Here is a 25,537-nt window from a genome sequence, read left to right on the forward strand (position 1 = left end):
ACTTAATGACAACCAATGCAGGTTATAGTATTTGCACACACGCACGCACACGCACACGCACCCACACCCACACACACACACACACACACACACACACACACACACACACACACACACACACACACACACACACACACACACACACACACACAGTTAAGGTCAATCCAATTCAACTGAGGTCTTTCTAAAAACCTAAATTAATTTCTAGTTCAATCGTTTGGTAAAAAAAAAAGCAAGAAAATAAGATCACATAAATTAACGATCCGTCGGAATGACTTCCAGAAATGGCAGAATGAACAAAGACAAATGACCACACCGTTGCAACTAGTCCAATTACTGTTCCTGGTGGCTGTTAATCTAGACCAGTGATTCTGAAACTTTTTCATTCATTTCAAGAACTCCCACAATTTGATATGCAAAACGTGTGTTCTCCTGTGCTTCTGTCTTGTCTTGCAGGTATTTATGGGTAGACATTTCTTATATAACTGCAGCCAACCAATCCTGGATGTGAAGATAGCCTTTTGTCAGGTGTGTGTTCCGTACAGGTAAAAAAGGTACAGTATACACTCCCTTCCATTCCCCTTCCATTGTTATGTGTTCATGAGGTTGACACTAACGGTTGCCACGCTGCCTGTGGCAAGTAAATAAAATGTTCGGGCAAGTGTAGTTTGCAACATGCTTTCAGGTTGCCCGAACAGGCAAGTACTGTATGTTTGAGTGTGGAAGCAATCGTCTTTAGTTTGCCTAAACACTTGAAGATGACCTTTGGGCAAGTACAGGGAACATGACTTGTATTCACCCGATGGGCAAGTGCCTCTGAGACCTTATAGTGTCAACCTCTGTATATGAACAAAAGCAACCTTTATTTATAAAAAGAAAGTGTCACAAAATTATTTAATTTGTCGGTGTGCTTATGGCAAAAAAAAAAAGGTTCTTACTTCAGAAAAGAGTATTCAGGATGATGTAACCATATTAGATCAAAGAGTATTCAGGATGATGTAACCATATTAGATCGGGACTATACCCATACCCACAAAATGCATGATGGGAATAGACTATGATAATCATCAACAATGCACTGGAATCAATGTGCTTTAAAAGCATGTATGTTTCCCTTTAATTGATCTGTATTTGAATTGTGTACAGTATTGTGTACATACTGTAAGGATGTTTATATGAAGGGCGCATTCTATTAAGTCATGTGTGAGAGATGGTGTGCTGTTGGAATTGCATTATACTGCTCTGACTTGAGGTCATTCTAAAGTTATTCCGTTTCAGTTCATCACTGTATTTAACTGCATATTTTGGCAATCACAAATTTGAACTTGATATTGCAATAAATAATGGATAATGCTATTAGAAGCACTACCTGGTTATTACAGAATAAGTATAATAAATAAAAGTGTTGCACCTCTGTATGTCCTGTCAATTGTCTTGTTCCCAGGACCATGCTCTCATTTTGATCATTGTTTACACATAAATAGTTTTTATCTGTCTCTGTCGTTTGTTTTTTATTGATTATATTGGAGTAACAGGTAATTAAAGCAGCTATAAGTAATACTATATCACAATTTGAATTACATTTCATTTTTATTTATTTGTTTTTAGGGGCCTGTTGAGAGTCTTTCTGACCCATTTGAGATTTTGAAGTTGATTATCTTTGCCAGTGAAGCTCTCAGAAGGTTCCCTGACTCCCTTGACTTTTCCTAAATATTTGATTCAAATCATCTCTGTTTAGACATAATTATACCATCTGCCTATTCGTTTTCAGTCAAAATGACCCCTGCCACCCTTCCTTACCCCACGGGAGTGGATTTCACACCTCCAGTCAGAAATTAGAAGTACATAGAAATCTGTTTGTGCATCTGTTTTGTGCACGGTTATGGCCTTACCTCTATATTACTGCACAAAGTGATACCATTTTATGCTATTCAATGAAATGTAAACCAGCTACTCCATTGTAGTATTAAGCTCTATTAATGCATGCCCTCCATTGTGTTTGCTTCATGCAGGGTTTTGGTAAACAAGTGGATGTGTCGTACATCGCCAAGCATTACAACATGAGTAAAAGCAAAGTGGACAACCAGTTCTACAGTGTGGAAGTGGGAGACTCCACCTTCACAGTACTGAAACGGTACCAGAACCTAAAGCCCATTGGCTCTGGGGCTCAGGGGATCGTCTGGTAAGAATTCAACACTGAATGATGTTTGCTGTTGTTTTGTCCCTCATCATATCATCTTATGATTGTTGTTTATCTCATCATCATGGAGAAAATGTGAGAAATTATCCTCTAGTTAGCTTAATCTTAAAATAACGTGTGGGTGGATGATCCTAACAATTATAGCACTTGGATTCACCAGTGTCACCTGGCTTTCAGATGAGTGGAAACACGTACACATACATGGGTGGGGCATGCATTCCCAACTAGCATCGTTCCCGACTTGCATCGCTTCCAACTATAGGTGGTAAAAACAATAATGCAAATAACGGCCCAATATGATCCGAGTACCTCTGTTAGAAATGACTATGAGCCCATATCTTGCTGCTTTCCACCTCTCCTCTCTCATCATAACTCCTTCCTCAGCCGCCCGTCACGTTCTTCTCATGGCCTCATTCCATCTCCTAGTCCCTTCCAAAGTAATTGTATACATTTGCAAAAGAGCTTAGACAAGCTATGACTGCTAATGTGTGGGTCAGGTCTGTTTGCGGGACGTCGGCGTGTTGGATGGCAGGGAGAGAGAGAGAGAACCAAATCTAATTGAGCCTCCTCTGCTCCTGATCTCTGCTCGGTGCTGCCCTCGGTTATACGCAAAGCTGTCATTCTGTGTCATATGTGATGCTATTATAGGACGACATGAACTAAATAAACCTCACTGACTGACATAGGCTACTGTACATGCATTTAGATGGAAAGAGGCCTCTTAACTACTTACGCACTATATACAAAAGTACATTATTGTACATTTGTACAATGAATAAGCAAAAAAGGTATTGTTAATGGTGGACACTCTGAAAATCAGAAAAAGAAAAATAATTAAGGAGTAACACTGTACATACTGTAGATGCAATCTTGCAGTAGCAGACTGCCAGGGGAAACGGGGTCTGATAGGATGTGCTGCTAGACTAATATGTTTTTTTATGCTGTTGTTTTTCAGTTTAAACAAAAGCCTTAGAATCCTAGAATAAACTACTCATAATATGTCCTTTGCTGGAGGTGTGAGATACCCTCCAGGGTTTTTCTAAGCTTTCTATCCACCCTCTATTCTTAGTAAAAAAATATGGACCTTTGTTACAACAACTGCTTTCGTCCATCTCTATTTTCTACAGTCTATGGTCAATCTCTTTCTACAGTCCATGTGGCATGCCATCCAGCCGTCCATCTACACCAAATCTCTGCCAAAAACAGACAATCTACAATATGTAGAAAGTAGAAACGCCTATATCTATTCTACGTCTGAGCATAGACATTGTACCACCCCGCCTGGCTCTGATTGACCTACCGATACTGCCAGCCTTTACCAGACTTTCCTCCGAGGTGGATAGCTACTGTACATGCGGTAGACTATATAGGATAGTCTGCCGCGAGGTTACTCCGTGGTGGGAAATAATACAAGTACGATATAATACAAGAGAATGACGCGCGACATGTCTATGCTCGGACGTAGAATAGAAACACAGCGCTGGGTTCCAAGTCGTTATCAACATTCAAATACGTATATGTCCTTAAATCTTTTCAGATTTCAATTATTTTATAGTTTACAATTGGCATTTAATAATCTGTAATAATAAATGAATGAAAATGTCCCTGCATCTAACTGTCCTCATTGCAGTACAATCTATCAGGCCCTGCCACAAAAAAATTGTTAACAGCCAAGGCCCAAGATATGATGCAAAGGTTTAACATACATAAACATCATTATGCCTCATGTCATGCTTCCCTTATATGTAACGTAAAGCCCAAGAAACGTCCAACAGAAACGGTAAACAGTACTTGTGTCTTTGAAACTGCCGAGACTTAATCTGGTAAAGTTGACCCCACACAATCAGCACATAATCGGCATGCCTCTGAAGGCTTGGTCAAGGCGAGCGGCTTCATGAAGCTGTTTAAGATGGAGGGATGCGTTAAGGAGTTCACCTGCTACTGACATCATCTCTCACTACTAGGCTTGGAGAGCTGGGAGGATTTACCCAAATCCCTATTGGCTCAATGCTTTTCCAGGGTTCTGCTGTTTCCATGGCCACACAGCATCTCATCTCTCCATAGAGACAAGGAGCTGCACTGTATTCTATACTGTATCCTCCTCTCCCACACGCACCCACCCACACACGCACGCACGCACGCACACACACACACACACGCACGCACGCACGCACGCACGCACGCACGCACGCATGCACGCACACACGCACACACACACACACACATTCCAGTCACAGCATAAAAATAAGTTCAAACCTTTACCAGGTTGAATTCGCCAGAAGATTTGCAGATTTTCCTGAGTTATCGATTGTGGAAGGCATCGGTCTTCTTCATATCCCGTGTTGTGACTCGCCAGCATTCTGATCCATACAACAGCACTGACTTCACATTGCTGCTGTAAAGTCTGATTTTGGTTCTTAGTGTGTACAGTTTGGACTCCCAAATATATTGGAGCGTGGACATGACCCTTGACATGGCCTCAATATCTCAATAGAAACGTGTGCTTTCTCAGAGTGACAAATGCGCCCTGAAAGAGCTGCCGGTAAGAACAGTTGAGCCCAGCATCATGCAATAATGGGTGTGTGCGGATGCATATCCGAATTGGGGTCCCAGAGATATTGAAATGGTTTTAAACGGGGGTCTCTGGCCTAACGCATATCAAACTGCCAGTCCTTGAACTAAAAAGGGTTGAGAATCACTGCTCTATCTACGCTACTTTAGTACTTCCTTTGGAGAGGCAAGTAAATTAGTGTCATGACTCTCCGTGACTTCCTGTTCCATATCTTTGTGAAACAGACTGAAAGGATTCTGTTCTGACACTTTCCTCTAGATGAAAGCAATGAGCACTGCGGGAATTCAGCTGTGAAAATATAGTGAAGGAAATCGCGACTTTCCCTTTGCCTTACATACATACGGCAAGCAATAGCTCAGGATAGGGCAGGTCGATAATTATAATGTCTGGTTTGCAATTCACAAGAGGGTGGTAGTATCTCTGTTCTCCCTGAAATTGCAAAGTGTTCCATTTACTCTACCTGTAACATCAGCAATAACGAGACGGCCTGCATCAAGGCGTTCAAACTACAGTCCCTTATCGTTTCTAGTCCTCTGGCAGCACTTGGGGATTGAGAGAAACAGTTGTTCTCTAATCGCCCGTAGCTAGAAAACATTTCGTACTAAGTTGTTATATCAACAGTAGTAAAGTAAAATACAGTATTAAGTATACTGTATTTTACTGTAATTACCCTGCTGTGTACTCTCACACTAGGGTCTAGAAATTGCACTCAATTCTTCAATTCAAAACTTCTATTATTAATATTACATAATTAATACTATTCATTTTAATGGTCTTTATAGCACTGCCTGGTGGTTATTGATACACTCCAACTATTACTACTATATTACAGAGTGGGTTTACACATAGAAATTATGTCAGGTCATACTACAGTATCTTGAAGTTCTTAAAAAAAACACAAATCAGGCATTGGGTATAATAACATTTCTATGTTTTCTATAGTCCAAAAGAAGAGATAAGGAGTTAAATGGGGGGAGAAATTAATTGGCATAACAACTAAATTGGGGAGAAAAAGTGGTAAAAGTAAAACGCTAAAAAGAATACATCCATACGTCCTTTTGGTTATATTTGTACACTCTCAGAATTTTTTATTTTACCGTGTAGATGAGTTAGCTGCACTTGTGATCATGTCATCTTGAAGGTTGTTAACGCAATGACAGACACCGTTATCTCTCTCTCTGAATGTCAGAGGGAGACATATTAAGATATATTAAGCTTGACATATATTTTTTTATCCCATCATCGCTATGTTCTTGGCCCCTCTGCTTTATGCATTGTGAGTACTAAAATTGCAGGTGTCTTTACTCTGTACGGCAGCTGTAGTTTTTCACCCTCAGTGTCACACTAAAGGTTCTCTCTCACACTCCCTGGCTGATTCATTATGTTGTCCTCCTGCCTTCTCTTCTCTTCTCCATGTTGTTGTTGTGTTGCAGTGCAGGCTATGACGCCGTCCTGGACAGAAACGTCGCCATCAAGAAGTTGAGTCGGCCATTCCAGAACCAGACCCACGCCAAGAGGGCGTACCGAGAGTTGGTGCTCATGAAATGTGTCAATCACAAAAATGTAAGTGACTGTGTGGAAGACCGGCGAATGAGTCAATAGATGACCTAAAATAATAGACTTCAGTCTCTACACGGTAAACGCTACACTCAACTAGAGAGGATAATCTCACAACTTTTGTTGCTTAAACGGAGTGGAAACTCACAAAATGTGTGAGTTTAAATTCTTAAAACCAAATCAAATAGATAAAAAATAGCCTATTTATAAGGCCATAATGCATTATGTTGCAATACTGCGTTGTGAGCTTGTAAATCTGCTGTTTCAACTGAATGTAACATTCAGTTGAATGATTGATTGTTCTAAATCTTTGCTGAATGTCTGCCTATTATGACATGCTCAGTTCAAAAAAAGGCAGAACCAATCATTCATTATTGGGACGGTGATATGATTGGTTTTCAAAGCCGTAGACATTATAAGTTTGTTAATAGCTGTTCTCCAGCCCCTGTTTCACTAGGAAATATGTCACTAAATGTTCATGAAAAAGCCATTCGGAGAGTCAGGTGTAAGGACATTTGGGGGTGGGTGCACTTGTTCTGAGAAAAAGGTTCTCTTTCATTTGCAGTGTCTGTGCATTTGTGCATTTGTATCCATACTGTATGTGTACTGTATGCTGAACCTTTTCCTTCTGTCTCCTCCTCTCTTACAGATCATCAGTTTATTAAATGTTTTCACACAACAGAAATCATTAGAGGAATTCCAGGATGTGTAAGTACATAAACTAAATAAACAAACAAGATTAAATCTTTTTTTAAATATTTGATATGTAATGTCATTCTATGAGCGTTGATGTGTTCATAACTCTTGGATTATATTATCATGCAGAGAAATTAGAGTCTGTCTGTCTGTCTGTCTGTCCTCTCCTCTCTACTAGGTACCTAGTGATGGAGCTGATGGATGCTAACCTCTGCCAGGTGATTCAGATGGAGTTAGACCATGAGAGGATGTCCTACCTCCTGTACCAGATGCTCTGTGGAATCAAACATCTGCACGCAGCTGGCATCATTCACAGGGTAGGATACATATATAAACTAGGGATGTGCTGATGAGACATTTTGGCCGATATCGATATTCGATGTAATTAATTGCTTTTATGGCCTGTGAAGTTGCCCGAACGGCCAAGGCTCCAAGAACAGTCAGAAATGCAGTGTAAGGGTCTTTATTTTCCCCCTGAACTCCTCCACCAAAGTCCAGTACAGGTTCAACAGTGCGAAAACAGGACAATAACAATAATACTGAAAAATGACTAAACTAAATAAACACTTGAGCAAACACTACTGAACAAAACCAAACTGGATTAAGAGCTCTCTTCAGGCTGTACCTTGATCACACAAGGCCCTGTAGCTCTCCCTCAGGGATGTTACCTGTGTTACTGATCACACAAGGCCCTGTAGCTCTCCCTCAGGGATGTTACCTGTGTTACTGATCACACAAGGCCCTGACGCCCTGTAGCTCTCCCTCAGGGATGTTACCTGTGTCATTGCCCACATCTAACTAACTAGCCTGTTCCTGCAGCCTCCTTTAAATAGGAGTGGATCCTACCACAGGACATCGAATCAATTAACAACATTTCTTCTCAAATACTTCCATAAATAACACCTTGAATACAAAGTAACCTACACATTCTCAATAATGCGTTACAATTAAACAAGTATAAATCTGCATGAAACTCAATGACAATTTCTCAAAGCATAAGAAACACCCCTCTCCTGCATAGCACATGGCCACTTCCTCATCAAGGGAAATGCCAGGAGAGAAAATTTGCAAGCAATCAGCGAACATGTAAATACCAACACACCAGTTTAAAACATTAGTCCTTTCATGTTATAGAGAGCAGTTTTATGTATATATAGGGCACGGGTTGCCCTGTGACATGGCCGATAACCGATATTACCGATGTCGATATGATATCATTCTGTATTGAAAAGGTTGACAAAATAATTTTGTCCATTTTGAAAAATACATGTAACATGTCTGTCTGCACTGCAGGCTTAGGCAAGTCAGATTTAACTTAAATACCTTTATATTTAATATTGTGAGCTTGTAGATCTGTTCAAGCTGTTACTTTGGGCTTGTTTATCTGTAAAGACAGACCGATTAATCGGACGGATTAATTAATCGGTCTGATTGATTAATCAAACCGATGCCGATTAATCTAAACTCAAATGGTCCGATACCGATGTGTTTGCCGATTAATCTCCCATCACTAATATAAACACTGGAGGTATTCATTTCTAGTCCATCCATTCCCAACCTGTGGGCCGTGAGGATATTGTAAGTGCGCTCCCAAACAATTAGCAAAACACTAAAATAATAATAATGTAATCTCTCAAGACAGATTATTGAGCTATAAGATTGATAATAATTTGACATTTTGTATAAACGAATGTCTTGTTGTGAATGATGTCCATTGTGACACTGATAATTAGGAACTTAAAAGTGTACAGTGTTAGTTCCACTGATACAAGCCGGTAACACAATCAATTGATTGATCATAATTTGTGCAAAAATCAGTGCTATTGAACACCCTTTATGTCTGTGTGTTGGTTTAAAAAAACATTGAACCAATGAAGTCACAAAACGCACTTCGGACAAAACATCTTAACTCCATTGGACCCTCAAACTGTCTGCTAAAGCAGTTACTGTACCTCCACCACCTCTCCCCCTCTCGTGCAAGTAATTGACAATATATAGGGCTATGCGCACCGGGAATGTGGTCAGTTTGTTGAGTGTGGTGGGCGGTGACGTCACAGAGTGCGTTCAGTGTGCCTTATTTACGAACGACCAGTTACAACACACCATTCACACTGAGCAACCCTACCTCAACGACCAGTTACAACACACCATTCACACTGAGCAACCCTACCTCAACGACCAGTTACAACACACCATTCACACTGAGCAACCCTACCTCAACGACCAGTTACAACACACCATTCACACTGAGCAACCCTACCCTCAGGGTAGGGTTGATCAGTACAACACACCATTCACACTGAGCAACCCTACCCTCAGGGTAGGGTTGCTCAGTACAACACACCATTCACACTGATCAACCCTACCTCAACGACCAGTTACAACACACCATTCACACTGAGCAACCGTACCCTCAGGGTAGGGTTGCTCAGTACAACACACCATTCACACTGATCAACCCTACCTCAACGACCAGTTACAACACACCATTCACACTGAGCAACCGTACCCTCAGGGTAGGGTTGCTCAGTACAACACACCATTCACACTGATCAACCCTACCTCAACGACCAGTTACAACACACCATTCACACTGAGCAACCCTACCCTCAGGGTAGGGTTGCTCAGTACAACACACCATTCACACTGATCAACCCTACCTCAACGACCAGTTACAACACACCATTCACACTGAGCAACCCTACCCTCAGGGTAGGGTTGCTCAGTGCGTGCACTCGGCACACCCGGTGCGCCGCGCACTGGATTTTAGAACGACAACGCACTGAGTGCACTGAATAAACGAACGACAAGAGAGCACACCAGTGCGTTCAGGGCGCATTTCCGAACGCGCCCATAAAGTCACAGCACCAACTTCGATGAGTCAGTATTGCTTTGTTTTCTAAATATAAGGTTTTCTTCGTTTCCTGAAATTTCTATATTTTTTATTTCCTGAAAAATGAACATTTTGGAGGTAGGTGGTTTCTTCCCGACAGCAGAGATATCAAGAAAAGTTTGGGAACCGCTGTTCTAATCCAACTAATGAGCCCTAAATGTGCATTTCAATTTCCTCCCAAGGACCTAAAACCAAGCAATATAGTAGTGAAGTCAGACTGTACCCTGAAAATCTTGGACTTTGGCCTAGCCAGGACCGCCGGCACAAGTTTCATGATGACCCCCTATGTGGTGACCAGATACTACAGAGCCCCAGAAGTCATTTTGGGAATGGGATACAAGGAGAATGGTGAGTGTGGAGTGAGTACTGTACATACTGTAATATTCATGTCATACTGTGCATATTTGTCACTGTTAAGCAGAAACCTTGTATCTCCATCCATCCGCTTTTATGATTTTTCCCCTCCGTAAATACCCTATTAATATATTGTGTTGTGATGCCATTTGGGACCTCAGCACTGCCTGCGGGACATGTTAAATTACCCACCTCTCATTTAGTAGTTTGTCTTGCTCAAGTTTATTATAGTTAACTACATTTTAAACATAAATAAAAAATAAAATCATTTGTGTTAACTTAACTAAATAAAAACTATAATAAAAAAAACTAAAACGATAACTAACTGAAACTGTATTGTGTGTTTACAAAACTAATGAAAACAAACTGAAATTATAGACAAAATACCAATTTTTCTGGTTACCACTAGTACCCGAATATACAATTTTAAATGGTATTTTGTTGAGTTTTTATTACACAATAGGACTACTTAAGGTGGTTGCACACTGGACAAGTTTTTCGGAAAAAGAAACGCTGCTAAAAATCCGAAAAACTCGCTCAGTGTGCAGGGACCTTAACTCTGACCTTTTTTAATCCTGCACCTGACCCAAAATATGAATACATCTAAAACTGACACTAAAACTACCGTAATACAAATTTTAACTCAAATTAAAGCGATTTTAAATTAAAACTAACTGATTTCTTCTTTTTTTTTGTCAAAACTAACTAAAACTAAACTATAATGAAAAATCCCAAACTATTATATTACCATGGTCCTGCTTTGACAACAATGTTAATGGATGGATGTGCGAGGCTCAGGCTTTCTCTTTTCTTCTGCTGCATTTCCTTCTGTCTAAACAGTATCTCCTTGTGTGTTTACGCACACACACACACACACACACACACACACACACACACACACACACACACACACACACACACACACACACACACACACACACACACACACACACACACACACACACACACACACACACACACACACACACACACACACACACACACCTGTGCTTTTCATAATAATATCATCCTTCTGAATAATGCTTTTCTCCCACACTGAATAACAGAGACTGTCTACTCACTGTTTCATCCCTTAGTGGAGTAGACCTTTATCTAACACCGTATTAACTTTTCCTGCGTTGTCTCTCTCTCCCTTTTCTCACTCACCTCCGTGTGTGCAGTGGATATATGGTCGGTGGGGTGCATTATGGGAGAAATGGTGCGCCACAAAATCCTCTTCCCTGGACGGGACTGTATCCTTAACAGACAGCTTTGATAATATGTGACTTTATCTGATGGCAACTGTTTTTTTTTTTTTTTTTTTACTTGTTAATCTCCGAAGCCCGAGAAATGTACAAAAGCATTGCAAAAATGTCAAATACTTTTCTAAACATCTTAATCTTAATAATTTGAACGATCAAAATAGGGACATCTGGGTTAGAGGTTAGGCAGTAATTTCAGCATAGAGAAATATGTTTTTTAAATTTACAATAACAGAACAATAATTAGCATGGGGACTGGATTAGCAACGCGGTGCCTCAGGCGTGCAGGGCATGGTGTTCTTGCTACATTAGTTACTTACTTACTGGTCAGGGTGGAGCTAAGAAGGATATAAATGTGTTCTCCCGTTAGCGTTGTGCCCTCCTCTGCTGTCAAGTGGCAGCTGGTCACTCCATGTGTACCATAGGAGGTGGTTGTCTACCCTGCACCCTCCCCCTGGTCTATGGTGGGGGCTGGTCACTCCATGTGTTAGGAGGTGGTTGTCTACTAGTCTGCACCCTCCCCCTGGTCTATGGTGGGGGCTGGTCACTCCATGTGTTAGGAGGTGGTTGTCTACTCTGCACCCTCCCCCTGGTCTATGGTGGGGGCTGGTCACTCCATGTGTTAGGAGGTGGTTGTCTACTAGTCTGCACCCTCCCCCTGGTCTATGGTGGGGGCTGGTCACTCCATGTGTTAGGAGGTGGTTGTCTACTCTGCACCCTCCCCCTGGTCTATGGTGGGGGCTGGTCACTCCATGTGTTAGGAGGTGGTTGTCTACTCTGCACCCTCCCCCTGGTCTATGGTGGGGGCTGGTCACTCCATGTGTTAGGAGGTGGTTGTCTACTAGTCTGCACCCTCCCCCTGGTCTATGGTGGGGGCTGGCAAGCAGTGGCTGGCAACCCCACTGTGGTATTAGCTCCCTTTTCAGCAGTTATCGAGAAATGATCTTATTTTAAGATATTTCTTTCCATACAGTATTTTGTTTAAGAAACCGATATTGTCTAAATATGGACTAGTAGTCTATGTAAATATCTGACTGTTGCCCTATATTTAATGGTACACTGTCACACAGTGTTTTCTTCTTACATACATATTTTAGGACTGGTGCTGTAAAAGAGGATAAACAAGGTCCGATTATGGTTTTAAAAAAATAAAATAAAATAAAATAAAACAATCTAAAAGGATTGTGGATCATCATTGGTTCTGCACAACGATAGATACTGTCGTCTCTATTCAAGATGGTTTGGCATGAACAGAAAGAGGAAAGCTAGATGGCATTCCAACCATCCATGATATAATGTGACAGATGAAATTAACCACGAAACAACAGCATTGCTGTGGAAATTAAGTGACAGGGTGAATTGGAGAAATGCATCATCTGGGCAAGGCAACACAGAATTATGATGTTTTTGTACATAATCATTGCAAATTAATTATAATTAATTACTAGTTGCCTTTTACATTTGTTTTATCACCCTTTGGAGTGGGTACAATAATTTCGAATGATTCTGTCAGTACTGTTACTGTACCATAAGTTCACTGTCCCAACACTGAGGTGTATAGCTGTAGTTACTCTAACCCAAACAAACTCACACTTGGCTGACTTTGTAACATCTCTTTCAGCATCTACTTCTACTGATCTTTTAATCACGCAATAACATGCATCATACATTAACATTCAGGCATGCAGTCAGTCTATTGAATTCCCTGTTTTGTTGTGTGTGGGCGAAGCAACAGTTGTTGCCTCCGATCCATTGTTGCCGTTCTTTTGGCAGGAGGAGCTCATTTCCCTTTCTCGAGCTCCTTCCTTTGCTCGCGCACTATGAATATTAATGGTCCGTTGTGCTAATTAGAGCATCTGCAGAGAGCTGCCTATGTGTGGGATGTACAATATACCTTGAGGTAGAAACACTGCTCTGTGTGTGTGTGTGTGTGTGTGTGTGTGTGTGTGTGTCCTCCTCAATTTGTTAAAAATGGAGTGCCGTGATTCTTTCCACTCTAAACATGATCATCAGGTATTATTATTATATAGAATTTAGAACTTCTATTATATAGAAGAATTGTAAGTGTACAGTATTTGTTAAAATTAGGTTTTTTATGTGGACATGCCCACCAGTTCATTAAGTATGCCTGGTTTGCCTGGTGGGTGGTGATGGGTGATGCTCCACCTGAACTGAAGCCGCACCAACAGCTTTGTATGATAATTGATAAAGGGGGAGGGGTTAGGGGAGGGGGATGATATTGTGATGTCACTATATCACTGTTCTTTTTCATTGGCACGTTTGACTGTCAAGGTTTCAGCCTCCATGGAAGAAACCCTAAATACAAAGGGAAGACATCATTGCACATAACCCCACCTAGATGAAGAACTGCTACCTCATAAACACATGGGGGGGGGAAATGGAAAAAATCACGGCACTCCATCTTTAAATTACCACCTTGAATTCACAATACACCTAATATCACTGTCATAATGTGAAGGACCGCGCCTACGTCTTTGCATTGACCATGCCCATGAACCCAAACGAACAGATTTTTGGCCTGACTTCAAAGAACAGGTCACAAATGTGTAGTGTTGACAATATGCCTGTGTGTGTGTGTGTGTGTGTGTGTGTGTGTGTGTGTGTGTGTGTGTGTGTGTGTGCATGTGCACGAATCCAGTGGACATGTGGTCAGTTGGATGCATCTTTGGAGAGGTGATAAGAGGAACAGTGCTGTTCCCTGGAACTGACCGTATCCTTATGCCTGTCCCCAAACTACACTCCAGTGGTTCTCAAACTGGGGTCCTTCATGATTTATCTGATTACCCCCTAGAACCCTGTAAGGTTCTAGGGGGTTCTATGGGGTTATCAGGTAAATCATTGGTCTGTGGCCTATACCAAACTGGGGGTCTTGAACCACATACAAGAGTTGAATTTACACCGGGAACTTTGCTTGTACAGTATGACTCCCTCTTTTGTTCACAGTGCACACCCGGTTTTCCCCTATTCCACCAGAGGGATGTAAAATCATATCAAAAAGTATACCATCTGAATCAGAACCTCAGATCAGCAGGAATTCTAACTGGGTGAATCCAGCAAAGTGCTTCACAACCATGGATAAAACATCCTGTATATAAGAACCCCCCTCCCTCTCTGTCTACATAATGTGTTTCTCTCTCTCTCTCTCGTGTGCACAGCCAAAGTGCAATGGAGACTAAGGGAGAGGTGGCAGTGTGTGACTGACGTTCCAGTAAGATGAGGTAATGGGGGGGCTCGCTGGCAGTGCTGGCAGCCTCCCACCTCTACTGGCAGTGTCTGTGAGAAGGCAGGATGGGAATAGTGAAGGATGTTTGAATGGGATGAAGGGGTGTATGAGTACACAAGTGCGCACACGCGCACAGCCGTACAAGCCAACATGCACGCGCACGCACACGCACAGACACACACACACGCATGCATGCACGTTCTTGAATGCAACTGTCTTGAATCAATTTAAATAGACACGCAAACGTGGACAAATGGATTGATGGACGGACACGCACTCTGTCACTCAGTTTCCGTGCAATGCAAGCGCGCACACAAAATGATTGTCTATCCATGGGTCCTGCTTTGTTGTAAGATGCTAATCACTCACATTAGTCTACTGTGTGCAGCTGAATTCATCTCTCATTTGTGAGACTATCAGTGGGTTCATCGTTGGGACATCTTTGAGCTTTTGGCCAAACACAGGATGTGACATCTTTAAACAAGACACATGCAGGATGTCTGGCATTTTATAGCACTTTAACCCAGTGGTTTTCCACCCTTTTCATATCAAGGTCCATTATTCACTCAGCATTTCCACGGACCACCATTTCATGACATTTAGCATGACCCAAAACTAAAATCATTGGATAAGATTTTGTCCACAATCCCATGCTGTATTGATGTTGGTACAATTAGGAGAGATTACAGGCAAACATTGATCAAAATAACAATGATTCTACATTCTCTAATTGTGTAAGACAGGGGTAATATATTTAGATTTATAATATGCAACTCCAGCACCACTATTCCAAAGGCCTCAGGTAACTTTTTAAACTATTTTCAACAATGTCCTCTTGACAGTTGAGACTGATTTCAGGACACTGTTGTGGCGCCAGCTAGCCTACTTTAAAAATGCTAGCCTACTTTAGAAATGTAAAAAATTGCATCACGTACAAAAATGTTTTGTACGTGATGCGGTTGGTAATGTGGCTGTCATGTAATGACATTAAATAACATATACTGCACTCATATCAGAATAAATCTGTGGTATTTTATGTTGATGTGCCACTGAAAATGTGAGTGCATTATAGGCAGCTGTGTGTATGTTTTTTCTTTAACCGCACCCCTCGCTCCAGACATTGACCAATGGAACAAGGTGATTGAGCAGCTAGGTACACCCACACCTGAATTCATGAAGAAGTTGCAACCCACCGTGAGGAACTATGTGGAGAACCGGCCAAAGTACGCTGGTCTTACCTTCCCAAAACTATTCCCTGACTGTCTGTTCCCTGCTGACTCCGAACACAACAAACTCAAAGGTGAGAACCTGTAAAACTGCTTGGCACAGTACCATTTTGAGGTACTTTTACTAATTGAGCTTGTAGATCTGCTATTTTGGAAAAAAGCAAAGGTACTCACCTTTGAAAAATGTGAGTACTTTTAATCCAATTTAACACTAATGGTGTGTATTGATCTTAACCATACTAATCATACTAAATGTAGAGCCTAAAATTATTATACTTTTCTACGTACTACGAGTACTTGAACCATATTGCAGATGTATTGATGCCTTAATTCTTCTGTGCATATGGTTATGTGGTTTTGTGATCGAGACTTATTCAATAATTCAAGCATGGAGCTTGTGAGATATATAGCCACAATGCAGAATCAGTTATGATAATAATCCAATGTACTGGATGGGAAAACTGAAATAGATTGAGAACAATATTGTGTGTTAACTGAACTACCTAGGGAATAGGTTGAGCCAAAACACCTCCCTGACTCATTTGCGATTAGAGGGATGTTTATTATGGTAGGCAGCCCATTTCTAAATGTGGAAAATCCAACCAAGAAGATAATGAATACCGTATGCTCCACTGCGCTCGCATCAAAGCCTTTATGTGGTAAAACTCTCAGCTAGGAATCACTTGTATTCTGGCTGCCTGCGCCGCATGCTGGGATCTCGGTGGTAAAGAGGAAACACACCCACTGAGAGAGAGAGAGGGAGGCGGGGGAGGAATGGAGATATCACAAGGTATCATTTTGTATTGAAGACCTACAGTATCAGGCTATGTATTTCATGAGTCGAATGTAAGGAAGAGTTAGTGTGGAGAGAGAGGGGTTCCAGAAGAGAGAGGGGGGTCCCAAATCCCTGCGTGGCCAGGGGAGATATTTTCTATCCTAGTAGGAGTAGGAATGCCACCTCCAACCACAGATGTGCTAACGTACGTTGCTGTCGTGCAGAAACCCCTCAGTCTATTTTTGTCCTACACAAACACAAATTCCTATTGACAATAAATGGAGAATTTATGCCATGTATCTGAGCAAATCGGCATTATACCTACACAATGTAGACGAGCAAATTGGCTATTTCGGTCCTACACAAGTAAATTCCCATTAACAATGAAGCAATAGGTTGCACATATGAGGTTTCCATCCGACAGAGATGATATGTTATATATAGTATTATTAACATTAACTTATATAGGCTACTACGCCATACAGATTGGTAGAAATAATTAATTAAATGTATCCTTTTTCTGTTTTGTTTCTGTTTTTCCAACCGCAGCCAGCCAGGCCAGAGACCTGCTGTCTAAGATGTTGATCATTGACCCTGCTAAGCGGATCTCTGTGGATGAGGCCTTACAGCACCCTTACATCAACGTGTGGTACGATCCCGCTGAGGTGGAGGCGGTGAGTTGCCCTGTTGCTTTTGTGGGGGTGTGTCAGTATTTATTGATGCTCGGAGTGCATTTGTACAGGTTTTTTCAGCCAGCCATATTGACAATAAATAGTCGGCTAATCACAGTCGTGTTGTCAATGATACTATTAAGGTTCTGTTCCATAGTACAGTCTTTTGAGCCAACATTATACAATGGCAGCACCAATTGACTCGGTTTGACCTGAACAACAGGTTAACACCTACAATTTTACCCTACTATTTCATGTCAAAATGGCTGCTGTGAAAAAAAAGTCTTGTAGGTGGATGACCACATATCAAATTCACTCTCTTACCCTGATCTTCGTTTGTTTAAAGCTTTGGTGACCCCTAGACAGCATTTACACACTCAAATAATCAGTGTTCATTTGAATACCCGTTTATGAGAATTAACCATTAACTGGTAAGCTGATGGCAGCCATTATCCATAAATATATTCTTGCAACATAGTAACACGATAGCGTTATCATGTTTGCTGACTTATACAGTATAGATGTACCAGGGAAATAACAAACCTTGTGTACTGTAACAGGTGTTGTACAGGGGAGACATCTAGTGGCTAGTGCCCCTTTAACTTCTGAGTGCACACCAAAATACTACCTTCAGGGTAGTTCACATTCTGATTCATAATTATGGAAACCAAGCATGATGTCTCAGTTCTGTTGTTGTAGTTAACCTTCCTCCAAATACCAGCGACTACTTACTAAGCTAGCTAAGGATGTGGGTGATTGGTTATTATATATATAAATGCATTTCCATGTTAGCACTTAAGGCTATGTGATGTATTTTGGCCATCAATGGCATTTCTCCTTCAACACATTTTCTGCTGTTTTTCCCCCCTCCCTTAATATCATTTCATGCTGATGAAGGCAAGAGATCTCGTCCAAATATCCATGGTAAATAGCCACCGCCCGACATCAAGGAAATATCTCATTCTGTGTGCATAAGTCACATAGAGGATAAACACAGTTTATGTGCTTTATGTTAAAGGAAAATGTGTCATATTGTCATCCTAAATCCCATGGTTTTGATGTGAGGAGATTGTGGTGTATATCTCTGCGAAATGTTGACATTGCAAAACAATGATGTCAAATGCATCATTTCACAATATTGACCATGTAGAATGTAAGTGTTTATAATATGCTTTTTGCACCAGAAAGTCACTGCCTTGACATATACGTGACAAATACATAAAAGATATAGGGCATTCTTTTGCCACACTTTAAAAATGATCTCCTCACTGACTAGAACAATGCCCTTTAGGTTGGAAATCAGCTAATTTCCCTTCAAGTGATTATTGCCATTAATAGAAGCCCTGCTATATTTTGCATGTATTCAGGAAATACTATGTAGAATTGTAGATTAATGATTCAGAATGCATGCAACTTTTCTTGAACACAATGGGCTATATGCACACAGAATAACTCTTCCTACTTCCATACTTTGGGGCCGCTTCCCTACTTCCTTCACGGGTGTTACCGATGATACTTATTAAGGCTCTGTTCCATTTAGGAGTGGTTCTCAAATGTTTTATTTTCAAGGACCCCCATAACTCTGAGAGTGTACAAAATGTACATACACACATTTGTACACTCTCAGAGTTACACACCCGTACGGAGCCATTTGGAACTCACTCAAAGGACACTTTGAGACCCACTGGTGTAGCAGAGTGAGCCAACGTGCACGATAGCAGCACCCTGACTCTGTTTGGCCAAAATGGAACAGCCTTAATTTGTATTATTATGTAACACCTGTGAAGGAAGTAGGGAAGGGGCCCAAGTTCTTTCCAAAATGGCGTGCATGCTTATATAGCCCATTGGCCCGTGTTCGGGGAGGGTGATATTTGTCGCTGCACGTACTCTGACGGGCTGGGGCGGCACCTGTCAGCGGGGAGCGTTGTACGGGAGGAGTAGGACGGAGGCTCAGGGACAAATTAGCCATTGGGCCAGTGGGGCCCTTGGCTCTCAGGGGCCCTTCGGGGAAATTGGACTGCACGGTACTTGGTTTGAAGACCTGAAAAAGGGCGTCTGGGGCCCTTCATTGGTCATGATGGCAGTGACAAATGTGTGTGGGGAGGAATTACGGTAATTGGCATAATGACTAAAACTGGGGGGGACCCTGTACCCTAAACAGACAGACATACATACAGTATAGGGACAGACATTGCTGATCCTTGAAGTGGTTGTACCACTTAAAAAAATATCAAAAATAAGAGTCCATACACTGGATCATGCTCTCACAGATAAATTAGATTATGGTAGTTATAATGAACAAATAATTAGATACCGTAGTTCATTATTTTAAGGACCACAGTGGCAATAAGCTCAAGAGCTTTGTTATGTTTCATCTTTTTGACAGATAACAGTGATTGTCTGAGGAAGAGCTAGAGGCATAACAAAGGCATACCACCTTTGGTGGTATTATAATAAATTACCTATGGGAACGTGATGCAGTGTGCCGACTGCAGAGTGCCGACTCTATTTTTCTATTTATGGGAATCCAACATCCACTGAGACTGAGGCAGATTCAGAAGAGCTAGACTGGATAGACATTCAAACTAGACTGAGGCAGGGACAGCACTGGGCCAGGTTCAGAATGACTAGCTTTGGACAGCACAACAACACTGGGACAATTGGACAGGTTCAGAATGACCAGACTGGGACAGGGACAAACAGTCACACTAGACTGTGACAGGGATACAATAACCAGACTAGGACAAGGAAAAACCCAATAGACGTCAAAATAGGACATGAGCAGGTGGTTGGACACCTGGTCAGAGTTATGAGGTTTTGAGTTGCTTCATTGTTGGCTATGTGTGTGTGTGTGTGTGTGTGTGTGTGTGTGTGTGTGTGTGTGTGTGTGTGTGTGTGTGTGTGTGTGTGTGTGTGTGTGTGTGTGTGTGTGTGTGTGTGTGTGTGTGTGTGTGTGTGTGTGTGTGTGTGTGTGTGTGTGTGTGTGTGTGTGTGTGTGTAAAGATATCAAGGGTGGGCCTGTTTCCTGTCAAGCTACTATATCTATCAATAAAAAAAGGCAAAAAAGCCCCAAAAATATCTTAAAAGAAAAAATATATATATCAAGAGTGATTTTAATGAACAAATACAGTGTATTAAAGCTCGATATGTCATTTGTATGATAAATAATCAAGGCTATTAACTGCTCATTTTATTTCATTCACCTCAAATTGTTTTCATTCTAATTAAGTTCTTACAGCGTCAGAGTGCTCTACTGCCACTGAATGTGACATTTTGTCATCCCTACAGTATTAGTAGGTTGTGAATGAATAAATGAAATCTTTTCATTTAGCATATTCTGAGGATGATGCATTGTGACTGCACCCAGTCACAGTACTTCCACAGTGGTTGTAACGTTTTGAACAAAGCAGTTTTGTGTAACGGGGTTGTTCATTTTTGGATGCCTTTAAAGAACATTCTGGGACTACAGTATTTAGTTGTCTAGTTGTCTATCAGTGTCACGAATTTCATTTTTTTTGTACTATTTGAAACAACTAAGTTTAATCTGTGACGTGTGGTTCGTCAACCAAGCCAAATCTAAATGTGTTCTATATTCTATTCTCTCCAGCCTCCACCTGCGATCTATGACAAAGCGCTTGACGAGAGAGAACATTCCATTGATGAATGGAAAGGTAATGTTGGCAAACTTGGCATGGGAAAACTCATTATATTAGGTGGTTATATTAGTTCAAACACGGGGATATGTTATGCACAGTTTGCACACCCAACTTTGTGCATCGAGTAGGGATGGAGCTCGAAACCCGATACACGAAAAGACCCGATAACAAGCTTATTGAGTACCCGGTATCAATAAGCTTTGGACTTATCAAGCCTGTTATCGAGCATAGTGGCCCATATGACGTCATGTTTAAACAATCAAGACAAGAGGCGATCAAGAAATACATTTGAGTCAAATGGAATTTGTTCTTGTTCCATTCACACTCCTCTGTTACTATGTTTGAATGCTTTTCTTTTCCTTGACAGAACTAATATACAAAGAGGTGATGAACTTTGAGGAGAGAACGAAGAATGGCGTCGTGAAGGGACAGCCTTCACCTTCAGGTACTCTCACTACATAGCCCTAATCGCTCTGTAAGTGAACCTACTATAATAACTTGGAGTTATTACTCTTGTAACCAAAGAAAAAACACTGTCCATTGCCCATATGTCTCTGTCCTTTTCATCTTGTTTGTTTGATTGCAAATTTGTGCAACGCTATAATGTATGTAAGGTTAATTTACACACTGCATTACAATAGCAATGTTTTGAACATTTGTGCCTATAGCTATTGAACTTGTCGTCGTAGTAAATTGTAAATAAATAAATTAAATTATTCATGTTTATCTAGCTCTGGTCCATAGCCCTAATGCCCTTTGCTGCCGTTGCATTAAGGCTCTGCCACGCTTCTGGCCTGAAACGCATGAAACGCAGACCAGCCTCTCCTCTGTAGCGGAAATATTACAAAAAACATTTTACCTACTCACCAATACAAAGGCGGTTTGTGTAATTAGAAAGCCTACTTTCCTTAGTGGACGCACTCTGAGTTACAGACGAGAGGCTGGTCTGCATTTATGCAAGCGTAGAACAGTTCCATAGCTCTAATGAAGGCATTAGAGCTATGGACCAGAGCTAATGTTTATCTATGTTTCGACATTTCATGATTTAAGGTTGGGGTCCTGGATCAAGTACAGTATACTGTCTGTGCTGTAGTTGGTCTGCTCTTAATGGCATTATTCCACCAGTTTTGGAAAGTGAGTGTAATTCTCACACTTTGCCACATGAGTGCAGTATTGGTCATAGTGGAGTGAATCACTGCTTTAATGGGCCACACAGAATCCAGTGCTGATAACAGCTTCTTAGTGCCTAACATTTGAGTGTTGACTCAGGAAAGGGAATATGTGTTGCTAGTGTGCTTCACCTTTGTTCCTATGCAGCCATTCATGGGAACTGTTGAATGTTGCTCGTGTGTTCAGTTTAGGTTAGATTATCCACAAGAGAAGATAGTTTTGCTCAGGTCAATGCACAGGCCTACATTCAAGACAAGACAATATATAGGTTCTTTTGATGAATCTATTATATCTCTGTCTCTCTCTTTCTCCATCATTTGTAATCAAGCACATGCTGAGACTACTCAACACAGTACTGTAATGCAATGTTTTTCAGGATATTGCAGTGCTGCACTCTGTACTGTACTGATAATTTGTAAAAAGCTGAAAAGTGACTCAGGCCTACATGACTTAAGTCACATGCAGTGCAGCGTAGTATTGCCGCGCAGTGAGTCAATCCAATGTATTGCAGTGCAAAGGCTGGCAGTATGATTTTAGAGTGGTTGTTCAGTAACAAGGGTCTCTTTTGTCTGCTGCTCATTGCTTTTGTTTCATCACTTCCAATTTCACTTGTTTATCCTGTATGCGTTCTCTCTCCTCATTGGATGAAATTGGTATGCCAAATGTTCTATTTAGGCCTACTGAAGTTCTGGAGAGACCACTGTGACTGAACAAACAATGCACTTAAAGCAATCAAATAGGAGACAAAGATACAAGTGATCTTCCTGGGCCGAGAGAGAGCGCGAGTGCATTTCCTTCTGCTTGAGCCACCGCACAGTACACAGGGACGGCTCTAGGGGGGCGGGCAAGGGAGGGCTTTAGCCCCCCTCCAAACAAGCCAAATTGACTGACTTCTATATGTAAACCAAGATTCATTAGCCCCCCCCCTCTAAATAGCCAGCCCCTCCATAGCACCCCCAGTCACAATTTTCTGGAGCCATCAGTGACAGTACGTTAGAGCCCAACCGATGACAAGATTTTTGGATGATTCTAAACAATACAGTGGTGCTCATCGGACCCGAACCTTAAAGCCTGATTCATACTTCACCGCAAGACAGCGCCCAGACAAAAATAGACGACCTACAAGCTCATAACGGGTCGACTCGTGTGTCAGGGTATATTAATTAAGTGCAGACAGCAGAGCAGCATCCAAACAAACAGGCAATTGGTTCAAATCAAAAGTCAAAAGGTTTTAGTTAAATTTCAACTAATCAACTGAGCAGACCCAAACCCTAAACAACAACAATATACCTTATACAGAGCACAAACACAAAATTCACAAACCACACTGGAACAACAAACTAACAGATACACTGGAAACAGGTGAACATGAAACATTACACAGGCTTTGAACTTCCCATTGCAATTAGAACTGCCGACTCACCCCCAATCTTCCGCTGTAGTCTAAAGACTCACCTCTCCAGACCATAGACTGTAAACTCCAGACGCACCTCTTCAAACTAGCACTTGTCGTAGCACTTGCCCTAGCCTCAACGACTTTGCAGGCTTATGCGAACACTGAAAATGTAATTTAGAATTTCGATAGCACCATCAGAATCAACTTTGTTGTCACATGACGGTTTTACAAGTAAAAGAGTGGCTGAAATTTGTTTTTGTGGGAAAACAGGGACAAAACAGGTAACAATTACAATGGAAGACAGGAAACACAAGGCCGTTACTACAAAATAAACACAGGAACATGACAGTAAACTACAACCTGAATACACCACAGAAAACCGGAAACAAAAAAAGATCACTACAAAATAAAACACAAAGTGACAAATCCTGATAGTTTTGAGCTTGCAGGTCGGCTATAATTAACGCGGTGCTGGCGTGGGATGGTGCATAAATTAGGCAGAGTTACATCACTGTTTGTAGCTGTTATTGGTGTTTTCTGTTGTTATCTATCGTGGTTTGTTCATTGTTCTGCCGTCTGGTACCGTGTAACTCCTTCAGTGGTGTAAAATAAAGTAACTACATTTACTTATAAGTACTGTACTTAAGTACCATTTTCAATACTTTTACTTCTACCATGCACACTACAACTCAGAGGCAAATATAATTATAATTATTTGAAAAATTATTATTTACTAGTTACTTTGTAGATTTAGATTATTATTACAAAACATACATATAATCACTTCATTTCAGCTATTTGTAAATGGCTAAGTTTTCAACCACTTTCATATCAAGGACCAATATTTATTCTGCATTTGAGCCACGGACCACCATTTAATGAGATTTAGCCTCTCAGACCCAAAACTTTGAATATTTTGTTATTGTTGTGTTTTGTTATTGTTGTGTATAAGAATCTTATCTAGCAATAATCTTATCATAAGATTATCTCCACAATTCCATCAGCTGTATTGATGTGGTATAGGGAGATAACAGGCAAACGTTAAATCACAATTATTATTCTAATTCCCTAATTATATAAACTTCTTAATTCAGTTTAATGCACATGCTAAACAATAATTTAACTCTTGAGAGTGTGAAATCAAACCAAATGGACCCGCAAGGATCCATTTGGTTTCATAATCATTATATCAGTTACAGATCTATAAGGGTCCACTTATGGCTCCCTAACTATCCATCTTTTAGCTGGGGACCACCTGAAACCCCCTCAAGGACTACTGGTGGCCCCCGGGCCACTGGTTGAAAATCACTGACTTACAGTAAAACATGCGAGTATCCTTTTTTTTCCCACCACTGAACCCCCCGTGCTGCCGTTGTATTCCCTTAGCACAGGTGCAGCCGTGAACAGCAGCGAGAGCCTCCCTCCCTCGTCCTCCGTCAACGACATCTCATCCATGTCCACCGACCAGACCCTGGCCTCTGACACCGACAGCAGCCTGGAGACCTCCGCAGGACCCCTGGGGTGTTGCAGGTGACTAGCCGCCTGCCTGCGCAACCCCACGTTCTTCCGAAGGTGAAGAAAGAAAGAACCCCCCCATACATAGGAAACCAACCTACTGCTACTATACCCCAACAAAAGAAAAATGACTGACGGAAATACGACAACAACAACTAAAAATACAAATAAATGATCCGAAAATATGAAAATGGGTATGTCGAGAACAAAAACGGACTTAAGGAAACGTGTAGAATAACGAAATCTGACGAAAATCTAAAGCCTGCGCATTTTCATTCAAAAAAGAAACAAAAAATGGTACTGACGCTCAATTAAATGAGCTGAGATATATGTTTATGAACTTCTAGTTG

The 25,537-nt window shown here is 41.2% G+C and overlaps 1 protein-coding gene across 6 annotated transcripts; it reads left to right on the plus strand.

The window, feature by feature from the left end:
- Positions 1–459: 459 nt before the first annotated feature.
- Positions 460–25,206, plus strand: mapk10 (mitogen-activated protein kinase 10; the record flags this gene model as incomplete). 6 transcript variants are annotated; one of them, XM_080756161.1, is made up of 13 exons in its annotated part: positions 463–528; positions 2,013–2,182; positions 6,206–6,335; positions 6,979–7,037; positions 7,204–7,342; positions 10,101–10,266; positions 11,454–11,525; positions 15,896–16,078; positions 17,329–17,453; positions 18,348–18,374; positions 21,058–21,121; positions 21,474–21,551; positions 25,064–25,206. In XM_080756161.1, the coding sequence occupies 13 exons, from the start codon at positions 463–465 to the stop codon at positions 25,204–25,206; spliced, it is 1,422 nt and encodes a 473-aa protein (XP_080612287.1). The 6 variants fall into 6 exon arrangements, with proteins under 6 accessions (XP_080612288.1, XP_080612287.1, XP_080612289.1 ...); XM_080756162.1 differs by lacking the exon at positions 18,348–18,374 and having other exon boundaries at positions 460–528; positions 17,329–17,480; XM_080756163.1 differs by lacking the exons at positions 11,454–11,525; positions 18,348–18,374 and adding an exon at positions 14,194–14,265 and having other exon boundaries at positions 17,329–17,480.
- Positions 25,207–25,537: the final 331 nt, after the last annotated feature.

Source organism: Protomyctophum bolini (genome assembly GCF_963924005.1).
Source record: "Protomyctophum bolini genome assembly, chromosome: 22".
NCBI classification, from domain to species: Eukaryota; Metazoa; Chordata; class Actinopteri; order Myctophiformes; family Myctophidae; genus Protomyctophum; species Protomyctophum bolini.